Below are 13797 nucleotides of genomic sequence, written 5' to 3'. Positions count from 1 at the left end.
TTTACTCACTTTTTCCAAGGATCTCTTATTTATTAAAACATATGGAGCATAATTATTTTGTACTGTTTCTGATAATCCTACTATCTGCAGGTTTTGCAGGTCTGCTTCTGCCACCTGTTGTTTCCGCTGGTTCCTGCTCACAGTGCCTTGTTCTCTGTGATTTTTGACCAAATGGCTCACCTTCCTTGGGACGCTTATCTCGAGAAATTCTGTGAAGCCTGGAGGTGGGTTCCTCCAGAAAGGATCTGCATCTGATTCTGTCACGGCCTGAGGACATTACCCCTAGCGGAGAAGTACTTTAAACTTTTACAATTTTGCCTGGAGGTTTTCTGAACCACCCAGGCATGTGAACTTGGTTGGCAAACCCAAGTGTATGAATTCTCAGGGGAGATTCCCTCTCCCCTTCCATTTAGGTTCAAATCAGTTTATTTTCTAGTTCTGGGAGTTGGTTGCCAGGGGCGGCGGGGTGGGCGGCTGGTGGAAGGTGTGGTTTATTTCTTGCTCTTCCTCACCCTGAGAGCCCTTTGGGGGTTGCAGCTTTATGGGGTGGGAGGCGTTCTCTTATTAGTCTCACTTTCCTTGAGCAAGTCAGGGCTTTGAGAGACTCAGCCATGAGAAGACTCGAAAACTGAAGCCTAATTCACCCAATTCAGATTTGCCCTTAAGTCATGGCTGCCTTCCGTGCTCTGCTGACACCCCTGGGCTCCTTCCTTCACTTATTCCTGACCTGGTTACTTCTCTTTCTTGTTGGGTCATGCAGGGATTAAAGAAAACATTTAAAATATTTTATCTAACATTTGTTATTTTTTTGGAGGAATGATTGGACCAGGCATCTGGTATACCAGTTGTCAGAGCTGGGTTCCATCTGGGCCCATGTGCTCACTCATTCTCAGGGCCCCCCTGCCCCAGGGTCAGCCACCCACCTAGAGCATCCGCGCCCACAGCTGCACCAGCTGCAGCCTCAGCAGGCCAGCCACTCACCCCTGGACGCGGACGGTGTGGGAGTGCTCTGTGCTGCAGCCTGGCGGGCCGTGAGGGGGGTCGATGGAGACCGAGAGACCACGTTTGCCATGAGCCGAGGCTGGGATGGATACGAGGGTGACTGTGTGGGGCAGGTGGGAGCTGGGGGAATCAGGCAGGATCTGCTCAATGACGGGGGTCACCACAGTCTGGTAGTAGCAGTGTCCGCTGCAAGAGCCACAGGCGGTGGGGACCCAAAGAGCGGGAAGAAAAGTGTGTCAGGACAGTCACCAGCATCACCCCCACCCTGATCCCTCAGCCCCAGGCTCTCTTCTCCTCCCACCCTCCCCTCACTGCTCCCCAAGGGAAGAGGAGGAGCTTGGCTGCCTGATGGGCTGGGAGCAGGAACTGGGCATGCTCAGCCCAGCCTTGCCCCTCTCCGGGGCTCACTCTAGGTTGTCTATGCTCCGTCAGCTGGCCAAGATGAGGCCTGGGGATAAGTCCAGTTCAGCAGGAAGTCATTAAGAGTCCATTCGGGATCCTCAAAAGTCATGCTGCCCTCAAATCCAGCTTTATCAGTGTTGCCATAATAAAGAATTTGTCTGGTCTTTGTCCCTGGCTCCTGGGAAAGAGGCTCTAAATCCTTGGAACAGGAGTATCTTCCTTTTTCTTGAGCCCTTCACACGCTTGAGCTAATGTTAATGAGATGACTCAGGCAGCAGGGAGGTGGGTGCCGGTCACCAGAAAGACTGACCACGTGATGAGAGGGCTATGGCTCTGACCCAGCCTGACCTCGAGGAAACTGAGTTCAATCCATGCCCAGTGATTCAATCAATTATGCTACATAATGAAACCCCAATAAAAACTCTGGTGATGCCAGGGAGGACGGGTCACACGTCTTGATTCCATGGGTGGAATGCTCAGAAGCTGTGCATTCGAGACCCTCCCGGACCTCGCCCTTTGCGTCTCTTCATCTGGCTGGTCCTGATTTGCAGCCTTTAGTAAAAAACTATAATTGTGAGTATAGCGCTCTCTTGAGCTCTCAGTCATTGAGCGAAGTATCAAAGCTGAGAGAGCTGTGGGAATCCCTGACTTTGCAGCCAATCGGTCAGAAATGCGAGCGGCCTGGGGACTCCCAAACTTGTGGCCGGTGACTGAAGTCAGGGTGAACTTGCTGGGGACAGGTCCTGAGCTCACAGGGTTGGTGGTAACTCTGAGGGTTGGTGCCAGAACTGCACAGCAGTGATGTCAGTAAGAAAGCTGATGTCTGTGGGACTTCCCTGGTGGTCCAGTGGTTGAGAATAAGCCTTCCAAGGCAGGGGATGTGGGTTTGATCCCTGGTCGGGGAACTAAGATCCCACATACCGCAGGGCAACTAAGCCCGTGCACTGCAACTACTGAGCCCACGCGCCGCAACTAGAGAGCCCGTGCGCCACAACTAGAGAGAAGCCCGCGCGCCACAACAAAAGATCCCGCGTGTCGCAACTAAGACCGGACGCAGCCAAAATATTAGATAAATATTAAAAAAAAAAAACGAAGAGAAAAGAAAGCTGATGTCTGAGGCTTTCTCCACCTGGTTGCTGTGTCTTATATTTCCCGGTGGTTTCTACACTGTCACTATGACTGCCCCCCACATGGAAAGGGGAAGGGCCCTGGCGTGGGAGACGTGTGACACCGGCGGGGGGGGGGGGGGGCACGCCAGGCGCAGGGAGGGGCGGGGCACTCACCAGTAGAGCTTGGAGTGCTCCACCAGAGTGTAGGTGTCTCCATCACCAATGAAGGTCCCACATGTGAGGCAGATGAAGCATTCGGGGTGGTACTTCAGCTCCCCGGCCACCTGGAAGGGGAGTTGGGGGGGTGGGGACAAGCCACCTCAGCAGCCCCTTCAGCCCCCATAGCTCCTCCCCTCGGCCTCCTCTCAGAAGGGCAGCCCCAAACCAACTTCGGGGCAGACAGAGTTGCCTCCATAATAGCGGGCTGAGGGATACAGACAGAGAAACAGGCTCAGGAGGCACAGAGAATCAGAGAACTAGTGAAAAGAACAAGAGAGATGATGGGAGAGAGATCTGGAGCAGGGAAACCTGTGAAAACACATACACATGCACGCACGCGCGTGCACGCACGCGCACACACACACACACACACACACACACGTGAGGTGTGTGAGTGGGGGAGGGGTGCTTACCATGACCAGCCCCTTGGTGATGTGCTCTGAGCACCCGTGGCAAGACTCGCCATAGCGGGCCCAGTAGTCCTTCTTGCAGAAGAGCTGCCCATCCTTCTCATAGTACTGGTGTGAAAGGGAGGCACTGCATTCGCAACACCTGGGTGGAAGGTGAGCTGGGGCTCAGAGGGGCCCACCCCTCCCACACACCTGGGCCCTTCCAGTCTACAGGCAGCACTAGAGAAAGGTGTACCCTCTGGACGGGAGCAGCCTGTGCCGGGGCACAGGGCTTGGCAAGTGGAGCCGGGGATGGATTCAGCGCCCACCCCCACCCCCTCTGCCGTGGTCCCTCAGCCCGAAGCCTTGGTACTATGTGCAGCCTGAACAACCACCCTCAGCAGTTCTGCACCCGGGGTGTCTGGCCCACTTGCTAGACCTGGACTGAGAGGTGCTACTCATCTGAGTCCCCTGTCCCTTGTCGTGAAGGAAGATGGCCAGCGAGGGCAGGCAAGTTACTCTCAGTCACCCACCAGTCAGGCCCAGGGAGGGCTGGAACCTGGGAGCCCAGGATTCAGGTTGGGGGGAGCGGGGCTGGAACACACTGTGAGCCCCACTCTTCCAGTCTAGTCGGCTTCCTCTCCCTCCCCCTCCCCCCACTCCCAGCAAAGTGAAGGCAGCTCTGGCAGCTGATGTAGATGGCGGTAACCTTTCGGCGCTGTGAAGACCTACTAAGTGCTGGCACCTTCCCATTTTCTTGCTTAATAAATTTACTAATTCTCACAGGCCACCATGAGGCAGGCATGGCTACCCTCGTTTTAGAGATGAGGCAGATGAACTTAGGAGGGTCTACCCTGCCCAAGGTCACAGAGATGGGCACCATAGGCCCCATGAAGATACTCCCAGTTCCACCAAGATACAAGGCAGGAGTTCAGCTCAGTATAGACCAGTCAGTCAGTTAAGAGAGGGGATCTCCAGGCTCCCTAGGCTTCAGCCAGCCCCACGAGTGCTGCCAGGCACAAGAACGGGGTTCAGCATAGGCAGCGGGAAGGCCTGGCTGGTGGGGCCCCTGAAGGGCAGATGGGGAGAAATGATGTACAGGCTTCTTTCTATGTGCCACCCCCCAGGCCAGGAGCTAGACCTACATGCCTGACGTCTTTCCCGTCAAGTGTCCTGGTCGGGTGGGGACCAGCAGCTCAGCTAAGCCAGGGTAATAAGCAAATGCTAAAATGTGGGACCCCCAGTGACTGACACCCTCCTCAACCCCGGGCACAAGCCCCACTGGGTTCTGCAAAGCCTGACCCAGGGTCCTGGCATGCACAGGTACGTTTGGGCCGGAGTACACACTGCACAGAGAACGGCTAGGGGACCCGTCCAGCTCTGTTGCTGTCTGGGTGCTCTGGGTGAGGTACCAAGGTCGCATAGGGATAGGAGGGCCCAGGCTCAGAGCGCATGGTTCAGTGGGGGAACAAACCAGGAGACAGGAGGGCAGGAAAGACTGGGGCTGGGTCAGAGAGCACTGTGCACCAGGCAGCCGGGAAAGCCTCCGCTCTACCGTAGCCTGCACAGGGCAGCACTCATTGACTGCACTCAATGACTGCTCCTGAACTAGGGAACTGGGGAGGGGAGGGGGGAGGAGGAGGGGGAGGAGGGAGGAGAAGGAGGGAGCGCAGAGCAGCAAGAGTGCTGCTGGGACACTGTCCCTTTAAGAGGATCCAGCCAGTTCCCCATTGTCTGGTAGCCTGAGGGGAGGGGCTGGGGACCACAGCTTGGGGCTTTGGGCAGGGGGCGGGCAGGGGAACACAAAATGCCCGGGTTTTGGAAGCCAGGAAGGCGGGGTCTGATGAGCTCTCTCAAAGGGATCCGAGTGGGGAGGGAAAGCCTCTGGAGGCAGCGCTGGGATGCGGGAGGCTGCAGCGGAAGCAGCGGCTGGACGGGAGCCATGACGTCATCTGTTGCCCCTGCAGCCCTTCCTGCCCCCACAATCGCTGCCGACTGCAGTGGGTGGGCATCTTACCACGGGGCGGGCGACAAGGCAAGGAAGGCACCGAGCCAGGAGGGAGGACACCCGGGGACGGGGAGGTCCCCGGCGCAGCCCCCAGGGGGCTCTAACCTAGCAGGAAGGTGCGCAGCAGGAGAGCAGGCTCCGCAAAGAGGCGGGGCGCAGGCAGCGCACGGTGACCTTGGGGAGATACCCCACTCCCTGTGCGGATCGGTGATTCACTTCGCCCTTCCACTGACCAGACCCACCAGCCACGAAGCGCGTCACAGGAGTGTCACCGCGGGAGTCTCCCCCACAGCCCCAGGCTGCAGGAAGCAGCCCCCCACCCCCACCTCGGTGGGCGGGTCAGTCGGGGCTCTGGAGCGGCCGCCTTCCCCCCGGGGAGAGAAAGCTCTTCTGCCTGCAAACTCCTAGTCCTTCTCACGCACAAACATTCGTCACTGTAGCAGCCCTGGAAGACCCCACGTTGCTTCACTCAGGCTCTGTGAGTGCAGTCAGCTCCCTGATAACCACTTCCCTGAAGCCTGATCAGATGCGCCCATGGCCCCCCACGCAGCCTGCACCGCCGCCCTCTGCCATTAACCTGCCGGCTGCCCGAGGTCCCAGACCAGGCACCTACAAACGCTGGTGCCCGAAGAGAACAGAAGTGCTTTCTGCCAGACTGGCTCACTCTGTGCACTCAACCAGGAGCAGTTCCCACCCCCAGCGTCCTCAGAACTGCTCCAGGGTACCCTGGCTCAGCCTCCATCTCAGATAGGGGATCTAGCCCAGGCTCACATAGTAGTTTGGTGGCTGGCGCCTGGGGCCTCAGTGGGCCTTTGCCGATGGAAGGCACACAGGAGCCCCTGACTCTGTGCATCCCCTCACCCCTCAGGCCCACATCCGGCCAGGAGCCAGAGGAGGCAGGTGGGGCAGGACATGCCTGGCTCTTGGGGTGCCCCCCAATGCCCCTGCCCCTACAAAGGGTGTCAAGAGAGTAATACCAGGTACAGTGTAGCCCTCTCCCAGAGCAGCAAAGGCAGAGCCAGGCTTGAGCAGGAGAGGAGGGCACTGTGGGGCTGGAGGGGGGATGAACAGGCCAGGCTGGGAAGCAGTGGAAACCCCTACAGCGACAGGTCCTTCCCTCCCAGGGGTGCCCTCTACCCACCACATCCCTGGACACCAAGGGTGAAAAAGAGCAGCTGGGGGACCAGCCTCAAGGGAGACCTGTACCAGAAGGGCCAGGAGCCTCAGCGGTGGCCTGCTTCCCCTCGACAGGCGGCCAACAGTGACCAAGGAGTTTCAGTTCTCCTGCCCCATTGCCCGGCCTCAGGTGGGTCTGTCCCACCATGGCCTCCAGCCCCAGCCCTCACACCAGGGGCCCTGCCCGAGGCCTGGGACAGGTGGGGAGGGGGCTTTCCACTTACTTAGCCCCTCGGAGGAAGCAGCATCTTCTCAGGTTCGAGGCCAGCATCCTTTGCTGCTACCTATCGCAGGGGGGCCCCAGAGGCCTATGGGGAGTGCAGGCGTGGGCCAGACAGGCTGTTTCCCTATCCTACTCCAGGCACTCAGGATTGGAGGCTGCAGAGGGAGGGGCCAGCGTGGCCACACGGCAGGGGAGGAGGATGCAGTGATGTGGGTGCAAGAGGACTTGGTCTTAGCTCACAACAGGAAGCAGCTGAAGGGCCTACTGCCTGGGCTCTGGTGCAGGCGAGGAAGCTTGGCCGGCACTGTGTCCTCAGCCCTGCACACCCGAGAAAGGCACCCTCCGTGCCCCCCGGCCTCTGCTGTAACAAAGGCACTGGAGCCTCTCTGGGGACAGGGAGCAGCTGCTTCTTCTGGTGCTGCCCCCGAGGGAACAGAGCTTGACTTCCATGGACAGTCCATCCTCTTTGCCTGCAAGTCCCCCAAAGAGGGGGGCATCCCAGCCCAGGCTCCGGCCCCCAGTGCCAGCTGTGCACTCAGCCCTCCTCATCCAGGGTCAGCCCAACCAGCCTCCGGGGAGATGTTACCCGAGTTACGGCAGCCCCAGGGCTCCTGAGCTGCAGGCTTCTGGGAAGGGACCTCCCAGAGGCAGCAGCTGGGCAAAGGGAAGCCTGGACCCCCCTGGGCCTGGCCACGACCTCCCAGGAGGCTGGAACAGAGAAAGGGGCTGGCTCTGCGGTGACAATGGGCCCACAGCAACTCTGTCGCTGCAAGGCTCTCGGAGCCCAGGGGCTGGTGGCAGCCCCGCTTCACGGCACTGAGATGCTTCCAGGGGCCCAGCAAGCAGCGACTCCTCTCTGAGCTGCTTTCCTGACTGTCAGGGGAGTGAGGACACCGTTGGCCTCAACCAGGTTTGGGGGCTGTTGGGACCACACGCCGCGGGGCCAGAAACACTGTGTAAGTCGTGGAACCATGTGGAAGCCATGGCTCTTACTGCCTGTGGGCCCTCCCTCACTGTGGGAGCCTTCCCTGTGTCCCCACCGCACCGGGGCCTAACCCAACGTGCCCCCTCCCTACCGCCCCCTCCCGGGGCCTCAGCCCTCTGCTGGTTAACAGGGCAGGGACCCCTCCAAAGCTAGGTTCCACGCATCCTGCCCCAGTGCTGCCCTTCTGTGGCTTCTGTGGCTGCACGCCTGGCCCTCCCCCATGTCTCCCAAGGCTCTACCTCCCTCCCCACCCCATGCACCGGGGCCCCCAAAGTTCTTCCCTGGATTTCTCTTGGCCTCTTCTCAAATCCCATCCCCCAGCACTGAGTAGGCTGTTGTCTCTGCCCTTCCCACCTCTGACCGGTCTCAGATCACCTCGGCCAGCTTTCGGGAGGGCACTGCCTCCCTGGCTAGCCTACTGCACCTCCACCTCAACAAGGACAGGGCACAACTCCTCACCAACACGGCCCCCAGCTCCACCAGAGCCAACAGACCACTGGCCTCCTCTGCACCCGGGGTGAAAAACCAGACTCTGCTGTAGATTCTGCCCCTGCCACTCACCAGCCCCCAGCTCCACCCCACAGCCCCTGACTTCTTCAGCTCTGCAGTGACTTGGAGTGAGACAGACATAGGTTCAAGTCCCAGCTCTGGCTGTTGCAACTTTCAGCAAGTTACTTGATTTCTCCGAGCCTCCATTTCTTACGTGGAAATCGAGCGAATAATGGCCCCTCCTACGGTTATGGTGAAGGTTTAATGAAATGACATTACAAGAGTCACCAATGAATAGTGGCTAACGTGACTAATCCTTGCCAAATATCGTCCCTTCTAGATCTGAAACTCTCTCCACTCTTAGTCACTGTCCTATGTCAGGTCTTATGGGCACAGAGCCCCGAACTATTGACAGTCCCTTCCCTGCCATGTTACCACCATCTGCCCACTGGGATGGCATTTTTCAATAGCACTTCTGCCCACATCCCTCCCCTGCTTTCTGACCCTCTCTGCTGGCTCCCTACTGCCCTCAGAAGCTACTGATCTTGGCCTTCAGGGCTCTTCACTGAATCGATCCTAACTTTGCCTCATCATCATGTCTCTCGACTCACTCTGTTCCAACCAGATGAGCTGATCCCGGGCCTTCAACGGTTTGCACGGTCCCACCTCCCTGTCTCTGCCTGTTCAGAGGCCCTTTCCTCCCCGAAGGCCTCCTTCTGAACACCTGATTGGGAACCCCAGGACACGGAGCCCGCCTCTCCTCTGGGCTCCCCAGCCAGTGCGCGTACTGTGTGTTCATTTCGCTCACTGGCTGTGTATCTTCGGTCAAGAGAATTAACCTCTCCGTGTTCCGATTCACGGAGACAACACGTATCCAACTATAAAAAGTCCTTAAAACAGTGCCTGGCCCCTCCTAAATTGTAGAAAATGTTAAGACATTTTTATAAAAGAAAAATAAAATCCTTGTCAGAGCCTCCCACTGCCTAAATTAAACTCCTTCGGCCGGTGGTTGATGCCCTGACCCCAGCTGGGCCTCGCCACTTTACCTTCCCTCCTTTTGGGTGCTTTCCTGCCTGAACTCTGCCGTTTACTGACTGGGCCAGGCCCCGTCACCATTCTACCCTTTGCACCTGCTGGGCCCTCTGTCTGGAGCTGCTTCCTACCACACTTCTCCATGTGGGAAATCTCACATCCCCAGCTCTGGCCCTACAGAGCTATCTAAGGCTACCCCCTGCCCCTGCTTCTCAGGACGGTGCTCCTGGATTGCTGGGCCACCTCTGGGTCCCCATGTGCTCCACCACAGCTCTGGTCCTACTCTCCTACACTTGGGAGTTGGTGTCCGGAGGGAAGGGACTGGTCTTACTGGATATGCATCTTCCAAACTAGCCTGGGGCCCATGAAGGAGGCCCAGCTCCTCCCAAGGCCTCTCTCTGGAGCACCAACACCCGGAAGGCAGGGGTGCACTACCCTCCACTCCTCCCCCACCAAGGAGCCAACAGGCCTTGGTATTACGAGCATAAACGCAAGTCTCGCCTTTTGTCTCCTTTTCTGTCTAGAATGACAAAAAAGAAAGGCCTCCAGAGATCTTCTAGTCCAAATGCTTCATTTCACAGATGGGGAAAACTGAAGCCAAGGACTTGCTGGAAGTCACAACCAGAGATGGCACCAGGAGGGATGGCCACGTCTCTGGCAGGCCTTGCTTAGGGCACCCGAGCTCAGGTCAGCCTGCCCTACCTGAAGCAGTCTGCGTGCCAGTCAGCACTCAGGGCCTGGAGGTACTGGCCATCGTAGATCCTCTGGCCGCAGCTTGCACACACGGGCAACTCGCTTCCTGCAGGGGTGGAAAGGGCGTTAGGAACCATTCTCAGGAGGCGCAGTTTGCTGCAGGCCTGCACTGGCCTGCGCCAACTCCACATGCGCCTCCACAAATCCTCCTGTACACACGCAGCGCCCAGGCTGAGCAGTCGCGGTACAGAGCAGGAGAGAGAATGCAGGTCTGAGAGTCTTGCTGAGACCACAGCTGAACTACCAAGCTCCTCTGGGCCTCAGTTTCTCTCTCTGTAAACTGAAGAGGAGGAGCAGGTGTCCGCCAACCCCCAGCAATGGCATCCTTCAACTCAGGGTCTGGCACGGTAAATGCGGAGAAAGAAAGCAGCACGATTTGGAAATAAGGCAGTGGGTGACACTCTTGTCACAGCCCCCCTTCCTCTCCTGCCTGCCCAGTCCCTTCAAAGGGCAGGGACTGGACAGGGCTAGGTTGGTGCGTCCTGTACTGAAGCCCCCTGGAAGGCTTGGCTATGCCGTGGCCTAACATGGGGCCAGGGCCGTAGGACTGGGCTCCCAGACACCTGCTCCAGGGAGGCCCGACACCTCTTCAAGACGGCCACTAGGCATGCTTAGTCATCCCTGGGGCCTGACACCCTTGGAGCTGGGTGGGCCCTGGAAGATCTCCCAGCCTGCCCCTTCCCATTGTACAGTTGGGGAGACTGAGCCCTGGAGAAGGTAAGGCTTGCTGGGTCACCAGCCAAGCTCCAAGGCCACAGTCTGCCCCTCCATGAGGACCCAGGGACCTAGGAGCTACCATAAGGTGGGCCCCTGCTCCAAGTGGGCCTTCAAGGACCTGGGGGAGGGTTGGCAGTAGCCCCAGGGGAGGGCAGGGCTGGAGGAGCTGGCATAATAGGACTTTTGTTGAACCTGGTGGACCTATGAGATTGCTCGGATGAGGAAACCCAGGAAAGGAGACCCCAGGGAGAGAATCTTGGGGTCTTCATAACCCTAACTGTCCTGCAAACCCAAGCCTTGGGCCCCAGTAGGGGGAAAGGGCAGAAGAGGCGGCTAGGATGAGAGTCACCCTCCCAGCCAAGACTGATGGCAGGCACTGGGTTTGGTGCAGGGAGAGGGGGTGGGGGCCCCAGCATACAACCAAAAGTTCCCCAGAGGCGCATCTCTGCTCTGTCCATTCTGCCCCCAGGCTCCCAACACCAGCACCACGGGCCAACTATGTGGCCCTCAACTGTACAAACGAGGAAACTGAGGCCCAGCAGGCAGCACCTGGCTCAAGGTCACGGAGCCGGCCAAACGCTGGGCTGCGAGTCAGGGCTGAGGCTTTCCCAGCGACTCTTTCTTCCAAGGCCTGTTCCAAGGGATAAGGGCGAGCCCCGGGTGGACACAGCTCGCGGATGGAGGCCAGGACTGGGCGAGCTGTGCCTGGGATTCCTCCCGGGTGGTCGTCGGTCGGGGGATGGGAGAAGGCGGGGATGAAAGGGAGGAGGGGCCCTCCGACTGCGGGAGGGCAACCCACCGGGGCCGAGGAGGGGGAAACAGGGTGGGAGCTTTTCAGGGAGGGGCCTGCGGGCTTCGGAAGGACGAGCTCATCCCGGAGGACACAGGGGCGCGGCCTCGCGGCAGACCCAGCCTCCGTGGCGGCCAGGCCCGGCCCCCACCCGTGCTCCCCGCTTCCCCTTCTCCCCCAGCGCGGTGCGCCCGCCCGCCCGGCCCGTTGGTCGGCGCCCCGCCGGCCCGCACCCCGCGCACCTTCCTCTCCCATACGTTCTTCCCTCCAGGTGCAACAAAGTAGCGTCAACCTCATGCACTCGGCGGGGGGCGGGGCCCGGCGGGGCTGGGGCTGGGGGCGGCCCGGGCCCCGCAAGCTCGCCCGCAGTCGCCGCCGCCGCCGCCGGCCCGGGAGGCGGGGGCGGAGAGCGCGGGCCGGGCAGGGATGGGCTCGGGGCTCGCGGTGCCGCCGCCGCCGCCGCCGCCTCTCAGACACCGGTTCCGGCACCGGCTCCGCGCCGCGGCGGCCTGAGGAGCAAGCGGAGGGGCGGGCCGGGGCGGGGCCTCGGAGCTGCGGCACGGGGGCGGGGCGGGGCGCGGGCGAGCGGCCGAACTGCCCTGCGCGGCCCCGCCCCGCGCGCTCGGCGGCGCCCCGCCCCGCTCAGCACCTCCTTTCATTCATTCTTCCTGGAGAGACAACACTCTGCTCCGCGCCACTTTGGCTAAGCCCAAAGCTGCGGCTTAGGTGGAATGCGTGCTCTGATGCGGCAACCTAGGGGGTGTAGAAGCGACAATTAGGGGCCTCGGTTTCCCTGCGGGGAGCCCCTAGACCCAAGCCTACTGGATGGGGGCCAAGAACCGAGACCCGACCCGGAGGAGACGTTGTGGATGGACCCTGAGGACCATAGTGGTTGCCTTGGGCAGGGGCGCCGGCCAGGTCCTCTCCTTCTCTGAGGCCTGCAGGGAGGGCAGGCCCCAGCAGGGTTTGCGGGGGAAGGCGATGGCCCACGTTTCAGGCTCTCACCAGCTAGGCAGGGCGCTAAAGGAGCAGCCTCTGGGGGAGACTGTAGCAACCTGGCTCAGGGATTTGCTCCTCCCAGTGCTGGAGACCTGGAGCTGGCGCCGCCCTGCCCGGCGTTCCGGAGGAGGCAAGGCTGAATGGGGTTTTGGCTGAGGGAAGTGGCCAGAGGAATTGGGTGGTCCCCAACGCACAGGTGCTCAGTCCAGCACTGGAAGCGTGGAGCACCCTGCCAACAAGTGGAGAATCCTATCTCCGCGAGGCCCACTGCCCACTGCGTCGTCCTACTGCCTGGGAGCCTATTCGGGAAGAGGTTGAGCCACATGCTTAAGTTCACCCAGTGAACAAGGGACAGAACTGCCCACACTCCAGCTCCAGCCATCAAGTTTGTATAGATTTTTCTCTAGTCAGGGCTTGGGTCCAGTGGCCTACAAGGTGGGGCATTCATCCCTGGGTGCAAAACAATTACCTGGGGGAGAGAACAAAATATAATTTTCCTCCCTCCCTCCCTCCCTCCCTCCCTCCTTTTTTTTTTTTTTTTTTGCCGTATGCGGGCCTCTCACTGTTGTGGCCTCTCCCGTTTCGGAGCACAGGCTCCGGACGCGGAGGCTCAGCGGCCATGGCTCACCGGCCCAGCTGCTCCGTGGCATGTGGGCATGTGGGATCTTTCCGGACCGGGGCACGAACCCGTGTCCCCTGCATCGGCAGGCAGACTCTCAACCACTGCGCCACCAGGGAAGCCCCCTCCCTCCTTTCTTAATATTCAGATTGATGCTGGTGCCCTCATTCTGTCTGCTGGTCAGATGGCCCTAAAGCACTTATAGTAAAGTGTCCCAAGAAGGTGTGGAGGTCCTCGGAGGCTGGACAGCAACGTTTTTTGCTTGTTTGTTGCTTTCCTATAGGGTATATATCAGGCAGGGTCCTGGCAGGAAACAGAGAAGCACTCAGCAGGGATTACTGAGCAGAGTTTAATAAAGGAGATTTTACAGCAGACTGGGCAGCATTAAGGGAAACCCATGAGGGCACTCACGGCCTCAGGAGGTGGCAGCAGGTAGCACCCCTGGGTGAAGGGGCTTGGGAGAGGGCCCCAGTGCAGGGTGCAGGGGGATACTGAGTGGACCTAGAGGGGCTGTGGGCCTGTGCCTGTTAGGTAGAGGATCTCACCCAGGTTTTTTTTTGTTTTTAAATTTATTTATTTTTAAAAAATTTATTCATTTATATATATATTTGCTTCATGCGGGCCCTCTCCAGTTGCAGTGAGCAGGGGCCACTCCTCGCCAGCCTCTCCTGCTGCGGAGCACGGGCTCCAGGTGCGCGGGCCTCAGCAGCCGTGGCACCCGGGCTCAGCAGTTGTGGCTCGCAGGCTCCAGAGCGCAGGCTCAGCAGCGGTGGTGCACGGGCTCCGTTGCTCCGCGGCACGCGGGATCCTCCCGGACCAGGGCTCGAACCTGTGTCCCCTGCATTGGCAGGTGGAGTCCCAACCACTGCGCCACCAGGGAAGCCC

The 13797-nt window shown here is 59.6% G+C and overlaps 1 protein-coding gene across 5 annotated transcripts in view; it reads right to left on the bottom strand.

Moving 5' to 3' along the window:
• The window catches only part of LIMK1 (LIM domain kinase 1), a 77885-nt gene extending 66110 nt beyond the window's left edge, over positions 1-11775 (bottom strand). For 3 of the 5 annotated variants that reach the window (XR_003437027.1, XR_003437026.1, XM_027126160.1), the window contains exons 1-5: positions 11537-11772; positions 9737-9833; positions 3146-3284; positions 2688-2797; positions 982-1188 (exon numbers count right to left, since the gene is read on the bottom strand). Coding sequence is in view for 3 of the 5 variants with exons in the window: in XM_027126160.1 (XP_026981961.1) it covers positions 982-1188; positions 2688-2797; positions 3146-3284; positions 9737-9833; positions 11537-11591 (608 nt within the window). In the remaining 2 variants the exon portion in view is untranslated. The other 2 variants (XM_027126162.1, XM_027126161.1) reach the window with 2 other exon arrangements.
• Positions 11776-13797: the final 2022 nt, after the last annotated feature.

Source organism: Aethalodelphis obliquidens, unplaced genomic scaffold (assembly GCF_003676395.1).
Source record: "Aethalodelphis obliquidens isolate GAN/ISIS:26980383/991018 unplaced genomic scaffold, ASM367639v1 scaffold30, whole genome shotgun sequence".
NCBI classification, from domain to species: domain Eukaryota; kingdom Metazoa; phylum Chordata; class Mammalia; order Artiodactyla; family Delphinidae; genus Aethalodelphis; species Aethalodelphis obliquidens.
Note: the sequence above shows the minus strand (reverse complement) of the source record. Positions and strands in the feature narration are given on the sequence as shown.